Source organism: Amblyraja radiata, chromosome 18, assembly GCF_010909765.2.
Source record: "Amblyraja radiata isolate CabotCenter1 chromosome 18, sAmbRad1.1.pri, whole genome shotgun sequence".
Classification (NCBI taxonomy): domain Eukaryota; kingdom Metazoa; phylum Chordata; class Chondrichthyes; order Rajiformes; family Rajidae; genus Amblyraja; species Amblyraja radiata.
The window spans coordinates 19387638-19401811 of NC_045973.1; the positions used below are offsets into that span (position 1 = coordinate 19387638).

General features: G+C 40.9%; 1 protein-coding gene across 5 annotated transcripts in view; it reads right to left on the reverse strand.

The window, feature by feature from the left end:
* Nucleotides 1-14174, reverse strand: part of itpr1 (inositol 1,4,5-trisphosphate receptor type 1) — a 375823-nt gene that overhangs the window by 170565 nt on the left and 191084 nt on the right. For all 5 annotated transcript variants that reach the window (XM_033036757.1, XM_033036758.1, XM_033036760.1 and 2 more), the window contains 2 exons: nt 12277-12409; nt 1550-1740 (listed from right to left, as the gene is read on the reverse strand). In XM_033036757.1, coding sequence (XP_032892648.1) covers nt 1550-1740; nt 12277-12409 — 324 coding nt within the window. The remainder of the gene's footprint in view (nt 1-1549; nt 1741-12276; nt 12410-14174) is intronic.

Consider the following 14174-nt stretch of genomic DNA (forward strand, 5'->3'; position numbering starts at 1 on the left):
TGTGACCCGAGTGGGAAAGTATCGCAATATTGTTCTGTGGTTCACTCTTCTGTCCTGTGCAATAGCTACTAAATGTGGCAGAGCCATTAACCTGACACCTGCCCATCTTTCTCAGACACTGTGGTCTAGCGAAGCAGGAGCAGAGAAATTAAGAAATAAATACCAGGAAACCCATGGGAGGGGAAGGGGAAAGAGTTTGGATGAAACACATAATATTGAAAAAAAAAAACATTGCATTGAAACCAAACCAGTAATCGTGAATTGCCACTGAAATTGTGAAATGGTTATTGGAATTTCACTAAGACTGGCTTTGCACCATTTCCAACCCACACAGAAAACCAATGTCATCACTGGAGGTTTGTGGACTAGTCACAGAGATCATTTGTAAGCTTGACTTAGTTTTGCAATACACTAGGGTTTCTCCAGCAACTCATTTTAAAAATAGCAGTGGATGTAATTTAGTCAGTGCTTCCTTTACAGCTGCCGAACTTCGTTCCAACACTGCATTCTAGTGTGAGCCATTCTCTCCAACCCTCCTACTCCCAATCTTTCTCTGCCATCCAACAATACCCAACTCTTTGCTATTCAAATTGCACATTACAAAATAGAATTTCAAACTGGAATTAATGTTATCCCAAAGCAAAAGAGTAAATTGCCAACACAAAATTAGAAATTATGCAAGCACCAATAAATATTAACAACCTGTACACGTGCTGTTTTAACATGATAAAAGATTGCAAGACATTTCATAAGAGCAAGATCAAACAAAATCCAACAATTAATCACTCATTTGTCTAGTGTTTTATGGATAATGAATGGGGTAGAGATTGAGGGAGGTAATTCTAATTCTTTGGATTTAGGTAGTCATGAGAATGATGAAAATCTGGAGATGGTCAAGAGCCATGTATAGAGATCTCAGAACATACAGAATAAATGGCAAGGAGGAGCAATGGATTTAAAGTGCCTCGGAAAGCTATATTTATGGCACCTGAAATTTGTGCTCAGGAAGTCTGATCATCTTACCTAAAGGAGGCAGTTGTGAAAGATTCACCAGGTTGATTCCTGGAATGGAGAGGCTTGTGAGAATATCCTTAGAGGAGAGATTAAGCTGAGAGTTTTCAGAAGTAATAAGGAGCCATCTCATTGAAACATATACAATTCTTATGGGACTAGACAGGCTGAGCTGCTTAGAAACAGGGATTAGTCTCCATGTAGGGGGTCAACCATTGAAGATTGAGATGAGAAGAAGCTTGATCTCAGATTGGTAGTCTTTGGAATTCTCTACCCACGAGTGCTGTGGAGGTTTAGACCCCAAGTATATTCCAGAAAAGGAATATGGGGTTAATATAGGAAAGTAGTGCTGAGGAAGGCAATGAGCTATGAACTTGTTGAATTACATAGTGGATGGAAGCACCTCCTGCTTCCTCATCTTACATTCCAATTTGAAGACACAAATAACAAAAAGTAAGATCAAGTCTTTGCCTAACATTCAAATGGTACAGTTTGCTGTGCTTTTAATTACAAGGACAGCATTTGCCAGTGCACTTACCTGAATTGTAGTGTTGCCTCCTTCTAGCAGAGCAATTGCAAGTAATATGCTTTCATGGAAGACTCGGTCACTGGTTGCATTCATTATGAGGTCTATGACCAGGTCGGATGCTCCTTCCTTATCCAGGTGACATTGTACTTCTGCAAGACTCATCTCACCTTGACTCAATGTACCTGCTGTACCTCCGCCTCCTGAAAGCACAAACAGCAAGTTCAAAAACCCAATATACAAAACAACAAATTGATTTTCCACGCAAAGCAAAACTAATGAAAGAGAAACCTGTAGGTTTTCAATATTGTCCTGCCCACCTGTGACCTTCCACATGAATCCACATGTTCCCAATGTATAAGAATTGGCCAAGGTTATGACGTATTTCATTGGAAGAAGTACAAGACTAGTTGGAATCACACTTTGAAGAACCAAGTGACTGCAGTCAGTTCAGGCCAGGACAATGAGCTTCCTCAAACCATGAATGGATTGACGATTCCCAAGATAACTGACTCCCTACTTTCAATGGGGTAATAACACAGACCGATTGGTCCATTACATTAGGTAGTCTGCACAGATGTGCAGCAGATTAAACTTTAATGTGGAACTTCACTGCTGAGCTGTTCTTTATCCCATGGGGGAAAAATAATTACATTGGCAGCCAAGGATGCAAAATGTCTGGAATGTAATTGGGGAAAAAACCCAATGAGTAAAGACTAGAAGAACATTATGTGAGAGGCCATTTGTTGAAAACAGCAAGAGATTAATTTAGCCAATACATAGATAAATTGTTCAAACAATATAAAAATTAAGAGAACTTATCCAAAGAGAGAAGAAAGTAATGGAATAACTCAGCGGGTCAGGTAGCATCTCTGGACAACATGGATAAGTGACTTTTCAAGTTGGGATTCCCCCTTCAAACCGATTGTGGGGGAGGGTGGGGATAGAAAGCTGGAAGAGAGGAGAGGCAGGACAAAGCCTGGCAGGTAATAGGTTGATACAGATGAGGAGGGGTTTATTGATGGGCAGATGATTGGACAAATGCCAGGGATAAAAGACTGAAGGTATAAGACAAAAGGATTGAAGAGTTGCACATTGTGAAGCTAGAGGGTGAAATGTAGGTGGAAGGGAGGAGTGGGGAGGGGGGTGTTTGAGGAAAAAGGGAGAGGAGAATTCAATATCCTACTGCCTAAAATTGGAGCACTCGATGGTCATGCTACCTAAAATATGCCTATCAAAAAAACCATCCTCATCTGTAACAACTTGCCAGGCTTTGTCCTACCCCTCCTCTCTTCCAGCTTTCTGCCATCCCCTCACACCCCCACTATGACTGAAGAAGGGACCTGACACAAAACGTCATGTATTCACATTCTCTAGAGATGCTGCCTGACCCGATGAATTGCTCCTGTATTGTGTGTCTTCTTTTGTAAACTAGCATCTACACTTTTGTCTTTCTACATTATCCAAAGAGAGCGTCAGGAAAAATACATTCAAAATAGGAAGTGATGCAGTAATTAAAGGCTCCATTTTGAATTAATGTGCTATTTAAAGATTTTAAAATATTATAGGCATAATATTCCTGTAATTCCTGGGCGCGCAAGAACAAAATCTTCAAACAAAACCTGCAGTACGCAGATTGTTTGAAACACGTCAGTTCATCAGGCGTGAATGGCAATTTAAACATTTACTGTGTTTCATATTGTTCATTCATTACTAGAGGCAAAGTTGGAAAACCTTGGGGGAAAAAAAGTGTCTTGAACTGTAGCTGTCCCTGTGGTGCATGTATGTCAAATGTCGTCAGCTGGGAAGTTCCAGGTTCTTGAACCAAGGAAGGTCACGGTGGCGCAGCAGTAGAGTTGCTGCCTTACAGCGAATGCAGTGCCGGAGACGCGGGTTCGATCCCGACTACGGGCGTTGTCTGTACGTAGTTTGTACGTTCTCCCTGTGACCTGCGTGGGTTTTCTCCGAGATCTTTGGTTTCCTCCCACCCTCCAAAGACGTACAGGTTTGTAAATTAATTGGCTTGGTAAATATAAATGTAAAAATTGTCCCTAGTGGGTGTAGGACAGTATTAATGTGCGGGGATCGCTGGTCGGCACGGACCCGGTGGGCCGAAGGGCCTGTTTCCGCACTGTACCTCTAAACTAAACGGTGAAGGAATTTGATATATTTCTGAGTCAGCATGGCTTGCAACTTGGTGAGAAAATGGAGATAGTGGTTTTCCCATGCATCTGCTCCCCATGTGGTAGATGATTAATTGTTGCAAAAGTTGTTGTAAATGGTGCATTTCACATCCATGTTGTAGAAATAGATCAAAAGATCATGTGATAGGAGCAGAATTAGGCTATCAGCCCATCAAGTCTGCTCCACCATTCAATCATGGCTGATGTATTTCTCCCCCTAACCCCATAACCTCTGACACCCGTACTAATCAGATATGAGAGGAAATTATTTTGCTGGTTCTTGGAGAGTTGTTTGTCTTAGATAGGTTTGTATCTTTCTGAAATATACGAGGTAACTTCAACCAAGCAAATGGCTCCTATGTGTAGATTCTAATAGGGATGTGGTGAATCGCAAGATGTGGCACGTAGACATCTAACCTTTGTGAACTGCCCTTACAGACAGAGAATTTGTGCAACTAGTCCAGATAGATTTCTGGTCAGTATTGACTCCCAAGCTGCTGGAGGAGGGGATGTGGTAATGGACTGCTGTTGCCCAACACAGGGAAATGGTTAGGCCATTAGTGTTGTTTGGTTGGCATGAACATTATTTGCCATTTAAAGATCCAAGTCTGAATATCGTCAAGGCCATGTTGCATGCAGACACAAACATCATTATCTCAGGAGCAGTGAGGAGCAACGCAACCAACGGACATCCCCATCTCTCACCTTCAAGAACAAGGATTGGTCATATAGTGGTCCTGGTTTTAATCTGCCATTACATTTGCTCATGGTAGATCTCTACTTCAATTAGTTGCCTTTGTTTTATATTCCTAGATAACCTAACTTTAAGATATGTTGATCTCAAGAATTGCAATTATTCCAGCAACTGCATTCGTGTGATCCCAATGTACCCAATTTAAACAAAGCTATTCAGAACAAAATGGGTAAACAGAATCTTAATTGTTTAGTAACTCCCGCTACCATCAGCTGCCTTATCAATGACCCAGTCCCCAGCAGAGTTGAGGATGCTCAATGATTGCACAACTTTGTTCCATTTGCAACTCCTCCATTTGTGGCTGCATGCTGTATAACCTTAAAACTGGCAAGCACCAGTCAATGTCCAAAGAGTTGTGGCCAATGGATAAGAGGTTGGCATGAGGACGTGTGCTAGAAAATGTCACTAAAGTATCGGAGATTGCTTCCCCTATTTGTTCAATCGTGGTCCGCTCGAATTTTAAGTCTTTATACTCCCGTAGAGGAAATACATTCTTTGCATTACGCCAATAAATATTTCTTGCTTAATAAATGCCTTCATTGGGTTCCCTCTTGATCCAAAAGTAAGGGAACAGAAGATTTTCATTTCTCAGGATATGGGCATCATTGGCAAGGCCAGCATTATTGTTCAATATTAACTGCCATCAAAAAGATGGTGAACAATGTTATTCAACCTCTGCAGGCCCTACCTATAAAGATATTACCACAGCACTGCTGGGGAGGGAGTTCAGGTTTTTAGACCCATTGCTTCTGAAGAACTTGAGATAGATTTCCACTTGTGGGAAGGAACTGCAAATGCTGGTTTCCATGTCATAGATTTTCACGTCGGGATGACGTAAAACTGAGGGGATCCTGCAAGCGGTGGTGTTGCCACGCACCTGCCGCTCTTGTCCATCTTTGTAATGGAAGTGACAAGTTTGAGAGGTTCTCTCCGAGTACTCCAGATGAGGACTGCAGTGAGTTTTAGAGCTGGCAACAGTGGAGCCACTGTGCAATGGTGTCATAACGAGTGAATAACTAGGGCTGTGGGTAGCTTGCCAATCAGGCAGACTGCGCTGCCTCAGTTCAGTTTATTGTCATATGTACCGAGGTAAGAGTGAAAAGTTTTTGTGGTGTGCGAACCAGGCAACCTGGGATGGTGTTAGAGCTGGACTCATCCAATCTAGTGATGAATATTCCATCATATTCCTGGCTTGTGCCTTGCAAATACCGGAAGGGATTTGAAGAATCAGGAGGACAGTCACTCCCAACAGGTTGACCTGCTGCCTCTGACTGGCTGTTGCCCTATTATCTTTGATGCTTTTATTTAATAACCCAATATGTCCCTACCTGCCAGAAGGGGGAGAGGAGGGGGGGGAGAGACACCACAAATCTGCTCTAGAGCATGGAGTTTCCTGGTAAGTGCTGGCAGTTCAGCTTTCTGCAGATTTTCCCTTGAGATCACTGTGCAAACATCAAACATCCTGTTGGCTTCTTACTGCCGAATCCTCACTTGCACTCTGAAGCTGGTCCAGTTGAGTCCTGGCTAATTCTGGTGAAATTAAACTGTAATGGATTCCCCAGCTGTAAAAAGCAAATACTGTACGCAGAAATATTTCGTCAGCTGAGCTCTACCCCAGCTAAAATCAGCTTTCAAACGTGCTGGAATGTTTGAAATATTTGCAAAACTAAAAAAAAAGTGATTAAAATTAAAAAAATTAAGAAAATAAACAATTCAGTATTTTGTTGAACTCAAATAATTCAGAAATATGAATGGCTTGAAATGTTCTCTACCTCTTCCTCTCTCTAATGCAGTAATTCCCCTCAATCAATGGAGGGGAGGGGGCATTGAACCCAGGTTAGGTCAGCCTGGTGCACGTTTAGTGGATACATCTCCCACATAAATCTGGCAAACTGGAGAGGGTGGGTGGTCTACCTCTGGACACACAAAGAACCCAGCTTCAGAGTGCAATTGAGGATTCGCAGCAAGAGGCCAACAGGATGTTCAATGTTTGCACGGTGATCTCAAGGGAAAATCTACAGAGCGCTGAACTGCCAGCACTTCCCAGGAAACTCCATGCTCCAGAGCAGATTTGTGGTGCCTCCCCCCCCTTCTGTCAGGTAGGGACATTATTAGGTTATTAAATAAAAGCAACAAAAATAATAGGTCACTTGAGCAATAATAGTGGGGTCAAGTGTTGTTCCAATAGTGGTGCACAATTCTCTTGGGCTTTCTATGCTGCCCATTTGAAGAATAGTTGACTAATATTGATTAGTACGGGTGTCAGGGATTATGGGGAAAGGGCAGGAGACGGGTTGAGAGGGAAAGATAAATCATCAATGATTGAATGGTGAAGTATACTTGTGAGTCCGAATGGCCTACTTTTGCACCTCTAACTTATGAAGAGTACTGAAAATCAAGGAACCAATCAATACTGGTAAAGTTAGGGCATCCAATTACTGACTGGGACTTTTTCCTACTGAAATTATTCAAGGGATGTGACCAAGATCCCTTACAATTTCAGGTTGCAGCAACTTGCTATTCTAGACATATCACAATTAGTACTCTTGCACAAAATGGGTGTATAAATGAAGGCTGGTTACATTAAATAACAGCGGAACACAGAGACAGATGTCTGGTATGATTATAATTACCAAGAACGTGGCACAAATTCCCAGCTCTAATTTTTACGCAGCCCACCCACTGGATTTCACCTACAAATAAACCCTTCAACTCGTGCCCACACATTACCATGACTTCAAAGACCACAGAATAAGTGAACAATCTCATATCTTCACATGAAAGTGCTCTTGAACATCTGCCAATTATCCTCATGGAGCTACTTGACTGATATTTCATCACTGTGCCCATGCAAAAACATCCTTGTAATGCAACCAGGAGTCCAGCATGGGCTGTGCCAGGAATAGAAATCTCTATTGGGGAGTTCCTTTAGTTCAAAATTCTGAGCAAATTGCTGTTTAAACTTTACCCCATTCTCTTAATTGCTCCCCAAGGTTGGTAAATGTACTAAAATCAGGGAATATACCAGTCAACAGGCATCCCATTCTTCCCCTCCCCAGCAATCCTGCATCTTAATTTCATGTCTAAATGTGCAATTGAACAAGTCGGTTCTCCTCTGCATTCCTCGGAGGAACTGGCTGAGAATGCAGAACCTGTGATGAGTCTGGCAAATGTTAGCTGTTGTATTCAAACATTGGCCCCGTGTGTAATGAAACGGAAGAAAAGACTCATTCCACACCTTCACACCTTTTATAAGCATCACTTAGCAATGTATTTCATAGTATCATAAGATTAGGGCAAGAGAGGGGAGGAGGCCCTTCAGTCCATCGCCCTCTCCTGTTGGGTGCACTCCTTTGTGGTTTCATTATAGCATGGCATATTTTCTCCCTCAAATATTTACCTAATTCCCTTTTGAGGCTGTTATTGACCTTACATCCACCAGTCAGACAGGGGATTCCAAGTTCTTACCACTTATTGCACAAGACATTTTTTCCCCCTTCCATATGTTGCCTTTGGTTCTTTTGCCAATCACCTTAAATCTGTGGCTTCACCCTTCAGCCACTGGATCGGTTTTCCTTTATTTACTCTAAATACTTGAAAACACTTTAAGTAAATCTGCTCCTGACTTTCCCCAGAGAGGTTCACAGTCTATGTCGTGGCAATCCCTCAACCTTGTTGCTGTACTGGTAAAACTCTCCTGTACCTTCTCCAAAGACTACTTGTAGCTCTAACTACGAGAATCCTGAATTGAGGACAGAACTCCTATTGATGCCACACTTGTGTGTGAGAGACATTGAATTCCATGCTTCTGTTTTCTAACATTCATGATTTCACGTGCTTTGTTAACTGGTTACTGCCATTTTTCAGAGTTTGTGCACATTTTGCACATGCTTTCTCTACTCTTCTGTCAAAATATGTCACCTCACACTTCTCTGAACTGAGTCTTATCGCTTATATTTATTCCAAGTGACTGCAAAGTCTTTTACCATCCTCACCACAGTTTAAAAATACAAACATGTTGAATTATTTTACAATTGTGCCCTCCATCCTTGGGTCCAAGTCATCAAGATCCAGTTGCGAAGATGTACCAGTTGTTCCATAAGCAAATTGTCTTTTACTACGGTCTCAGCTGATGATTTAAAGAGTGCAAGTGTACAACTGGTTCATAGGAAAGAGCCAAATATGCAACTAGCAATGTAATACATATTTATTCAGAGTCTTCATGTTGCGTATGGCGTGCACAGCCTAAAATTGTAGGTCAACATCAGAATATATCATAAAGAGCAAAGGAATCAAACTTATTTAAGAAATTACAGTAGTTGTAAATGAAAGGCCTGCAGGAAAATCCAGAGAGTGGTGAATAGCTGTGTACAAACGAGCCTTTGACGGCACAGGGCCTGTACTCGCTGGAGTTTAAAAGGATGAGGGGACCCCGAATAGTGAAAGGTCTGGATAGAGTGGTTGTGGAAAAGATGTTTCCACTAGTGGGAGAGTCTAAGACCAGAGGCCATAGCCTCAGAATAAAAGGAAGTTCCTTTAGGAAGGAGATGAGGGGGAATTGCTTTAGTCAGAGGGTGGTGAATCTGTGGAATTCATCGCCACGGTAGGCTGTGGAGGCCAAGACAATGGATATTTTTAAGGTGAAGATTGATAGATTCTTGATTAGTACGGGTGTCAGGTGTTATGGGGAGAAGATCTGGAGAGTGGGGTTTAGAGGGAAGGGTAGATCAGCCATGATTGAATGACGGAGTAGACTTAATAGGATAAATGGCCTAATTCTGCTCCTATAACCTATGAGTTCACGAATTTACTGCCCTTCAATTGGTACAGTGCAGTTATCAGACTTGACTGACAGGATATTGACTGATTATCCAACATGCCGGCTCTCACCTTGGAATGCCATTTTCACCAATATGCAAAAGCCTTTAATAAATGTTGCATTACATTTTATGCTAACTTTATTTTGATTTCTTGTAACAAGTTTTCTTCCAATTAATCTGCCAAGTTTCCCCAAGTCGTTATTACAAACTTATTGAACATGCTTCAATTAAACTTGCCCTAGTCCTACAGCAAGCAGTGGAATGTAATGAGCAGTATGAAGGATATTACTTTCCGTTTTGATTCAATGATTATTTTTCTTAGTGTCCATGCTCTATAGCAAGCTGAACCTGTTAGAAGTATATGACGGTTATTTTGCTGGCCTAACATTTCACAATATCCCAGTAAATATTCTCCACAAACATAGATTATTAATCTTCCATCTTTACAGATAGTCTACTGATTGTCATGCAAAATGAGATATGTAAAATTAGGTCTAAACCCAAGAAGTGCAAATGTCTGTAATCTTAGTGCGATACGTTCAACACTTTGTCTTTTAGTGCAGCACATACATTCCAGGTTCAGGGACAGCTTCTTCTCAGCTGTTATCAGGCAACTGAACCATCCCTCACCAACTTGAGAGTGGCCATGACATCCCATCTACTCCATTGGTGAGCTTTAATCGGAGTTTACCTTGCACTAAACATTACAGCCTTTATCCTGTATCTGACTGGAGAGAACGCAACAGAAGATTATTTTCACTGTACCTCAGTACACGTGACAATAATAAACTAAACTACACTAGGAGATTACAAACAACAACAATCACTGCACTGGAACATCCAGGAAGACCTCCAAGCAATTAGAAGGAAGCACTGTGTAAGAAGGAACTGCAGATGCTGGTTTAAACCGAAGATAGACACCATAAGCTGGAGTAACTCAGCAGGCCAGGCAGCATCTATGGAGAGAAAGAATGGGTGACGTTTCGGGTCTGAAGAAGGGTCTCGACCAGAAACGTTACCCATTCCTTCTCTCCTGGTAATAGGTGACCAGGACCTGAACTGCATCTTGAACTGTTACATCTTGGAGTAAACAACAGTTTGAAACCTCCTCTCAAGCTTTGCCGTAGAATGGAGATAAGTTCCATCAGGGAGACGATGTTTGAGGAACAGTATAGGAAGCACCAATTCTTATTAATATCAGTTTTTACTGAGATAAGTACAAATATTGATGATTAATTAGTTAATTTTGAACACTGATGACAAAATTAATTAATGTAGATCACATTTCCAATTATGGCACTGCACTTAAATTTTTATCTTGATAAATCACAAAATCACAATTCCCCAGCCAAAATTTAAGCAAATCTGAAATATGAAAACAGACATGATTTCCTACATAGTTTGGAAGGTGTCTTTTTTAATGCTTCCTTGGGGAGTGGTTGAAAAAAAAACCAGCAGAGATTTATTTAAGGATCAGCCAGCTTAGTTGACGAGGAAGAGTTAGAAGGGTTACAAATTTTAGAGTGAGTAGTGCTTGTAAAGAGCATAAACAGAGGCACTACATGGGCTGTTTCTCTGCTGCAACATTCCCAGTTTAAGTTACTGCAGTTATTTTTGTATCCTATTAGTAAGGCTCTTCAAACCTCTCTGGTAACCTGAACTAAGACAGCTGCTCGGTTGCTCATTACTGGCAGAACAGATCTGTTGAATGCTTTCCTGGTCTTTCTTAATTACTTGGAGATCCACGCCAGAGCTTTAGGACAGAGCAGAAACTTTATAATGGAGGCAGCTATTCCCTGTGGTGATTTAAAAAATGTGCACATAGTTTTCTGAGGTAAACTGAGCTGCAGAAACCAATTCAAGCTTGGCAAAGCAGAGTGCCTCTGCAAAGCTGACAGTAAGACATCTGATGTTATTTCAGCTACCATAAAGCTATCAGTCTGTTTTCAATTAAGTGACAGGGTGTTGGCAATAATTGGGACTGAGAAATAAGCCTGGTAATGTGCTAGATCTGCACATTTTGATGGCCGATCCTTGTTGGATTATCTTGACCACCTGCTTGAAGAGATCCCTGCAATGTCCTGCCAGTGATCAATAATGATACATCGGTAAGAGAGACGTTCGCTCTGAAGGAAGGCAAATCAATTCCAGGACATGATTCCACTGTGCCCAGAGTTCGTCAGAAACTTTGATTTGAGTTTCAGTACCAACCCTATCATGTTTGTCAACGACCTTGCATCTTGGGAGCAGCGGAGTGAGTGGATTATTGAGAGCAACGTAAGGTCCTCAGAAGTCAGCTCCGAAAGAAACCCCAAAGCTCTCAATAATCAGAGAGCTTGCTCAGAATACCTTCACTGTTGCAGAGCCATTTACTTTACACTTGTAATTCCATATTCTTACATTTCTGAACAACTAGGCAGGAGTGTAAGAAACTTTACAAATTGGACCAAGTCAGTTTAAGTACAGTTAGAGATGCCAATAATTACCTCCATACTTTCCCTTTGTCCTCAAGAAGATAAAGTTGGGTCGGCATTTTGCAAAGGGTATTCACTAAACTGATGTTGATTATAATCATCCTGCCACCTACAGAATCAGGAATCTAATCAAACAGACTATTTCAATATGATATATATATATATATATATATTTTACAACTGCATGGCCACTGGTTGTAATCTACTACAAAATTGCAAACACCAATAATTTATTTTGCAGATTAATCACTGGATCTTTCCTTCCATTGGTGGATTTTTCCTTTTTATTATTTGTCTTTGCATTTGCCTATTTATCTCCAATATCTTCTAACACTAACACAAGGTCAGGAACGTAAAGCATTAGTTTGATTTATTTCTCCATGGATGCTGTCTGACCTGTGGTGTTATTATCTTTATTGCAAACTGCACAGCATGAGAGTGGGTTGCAACGGGCTTTCAGGACCAGTATCATACGAGAGCTGGACAGTAGTAAAAGGAAATATCTTACCGCGTTCGAGAGATTTGTTGATGCCTCCTGCTGATAGTGGACCATTGTGAAAATTTGTCAGGCTTTCTCTTCTACCTACTGATCTGACATTGCCATGATAGCGGTTGACCAAGATCTGCCTTAGAGCTTCACCCTTGATGAGGCAAAACAGATTGTTAGGAAAGATAGATGCAGCAACCATTTAAAAACAAAAAGAAAAGTGACACTTATTATTTGAAATGATTCTGTAACATGGAATATTTGATTCATGACAAAAACAGAATGTAAAAACAAGTTCTTGAAATTACACTGTTATTAATGGGATTTGATTATTCCCGACTAGTGCGACCATAAAAAAAATATAATAACCAAGATTAAATAATGTGTTCCTTTTTTGCAATTTACAAACAAAATGTGTCAAGTATTTCTGCTTCAGTCATTGACTGCATGAAGCAGCTTAAATATTTATGAAGCCAACTTTCACTGGACATTTATCTTCCACCAAGAATATTTTAAAGAAGAATATGAATCATGGTTATATATCCTCCAGTGACCAATAGCCCATCATACTTCTATTACATTGCTCAGCTCTGCTTCATCCATTGATGGACTCGTCTGATATATGCTTTAAGTCCCTCCAATTTGGCTATTCCAATGTTGACATGGCTGACTTCAATTCAATTATCCAAAGGTTGGTCAGACTTGGGATAAGGGCAGCTGAGGACTGTTCAACCTGTACCTGCTGACCCAACAGTGGCTCTCAGTTCAGCGACCATCAAATTTAAAATTTTCATACTTAAGTCCCTCAATAGATTTGATCTTTCCCATTTTTGCTACTTCTTCCCCAAAGAAAATTCCAGTCTTGTCTGAACACCATTTTTCCTGTACCTCAATGGCCATAAACAAATTATTTCCATCTTTATTTATCTTTGCTTTACAGTGTCATTTTTAAAACCTACCCCACTCTCTAGGGTTTTGGTAACTTAATGGAATACCTTTGAGCTGGCAGCAAGTTTTTCCCAACAATGCTCCTGTGTTGGACTCTAGATGCTTTTGTTAAATGCTGGTTGGTATTAAGGGAGTTGACAACAACAATCTTCTTTCTAAGATCACATTTTATCCACTGCGGGGTGAAAGGCCACAGCCCCAATGGTGGGATGATGGCCAATTTGGAACAGTCATCCAAGCATTATAACTTCTCCAAGTGTATTGAATAAAAGGATTTTACTAGACCACCATTTTTTTGTATTAAAAAAAATAAACAGCAGCGACCAAGTTAACAAAATAGTCAACATCCAAAAATGACTGAAGCCTAAGCCATTGCATCAAAGAACCTTGAGCCACTGCAAGTGGCAATTGAGAGAATGGTCCAAATCTGAGTAACTACCTGAGCTTACCTATCACTATCTTGACTCATAGCTTTCCTTATAGTGGGCCTTTAGTCATACTATCCCCCTGGGAAGCTGGCTCCCTGGGATAGGCAAATCCCTGTAGCAGACAGGATTTGTGTTTGTAGCTGATATGCACTTCCCTCAATGATCATTGTTGCCTCCTCCAAATCTACCAGCTGCCGTGGCTGTCATTTTGAATGAAGTTTTGTTAATGCCTTCGTCATTCGGAAATATTCAAAAGTAGTCAAAAATACAGACTTAAAATATTTTAAATAAAGCAATAAAACACGATTAACTTCAAATAAATGAGGAAATCAAGCTACTGCTGTTATATTTCTGCATTTTCACTGCAGGTGTTTCTTCCCATTGCAAGTTTGTGTGCAGCTCCTTTGGTCTACTTGCGGAGTTCAAAGGCTCAATACTGCTCTCCAGGGTAATTGAGCAGCTGGATGGAAGACCTGTCAGGGAGTTCTGGGATTCCACCACGTAAACGGAGGCTTCCATGCACAAATGCCAACTTCATAAACA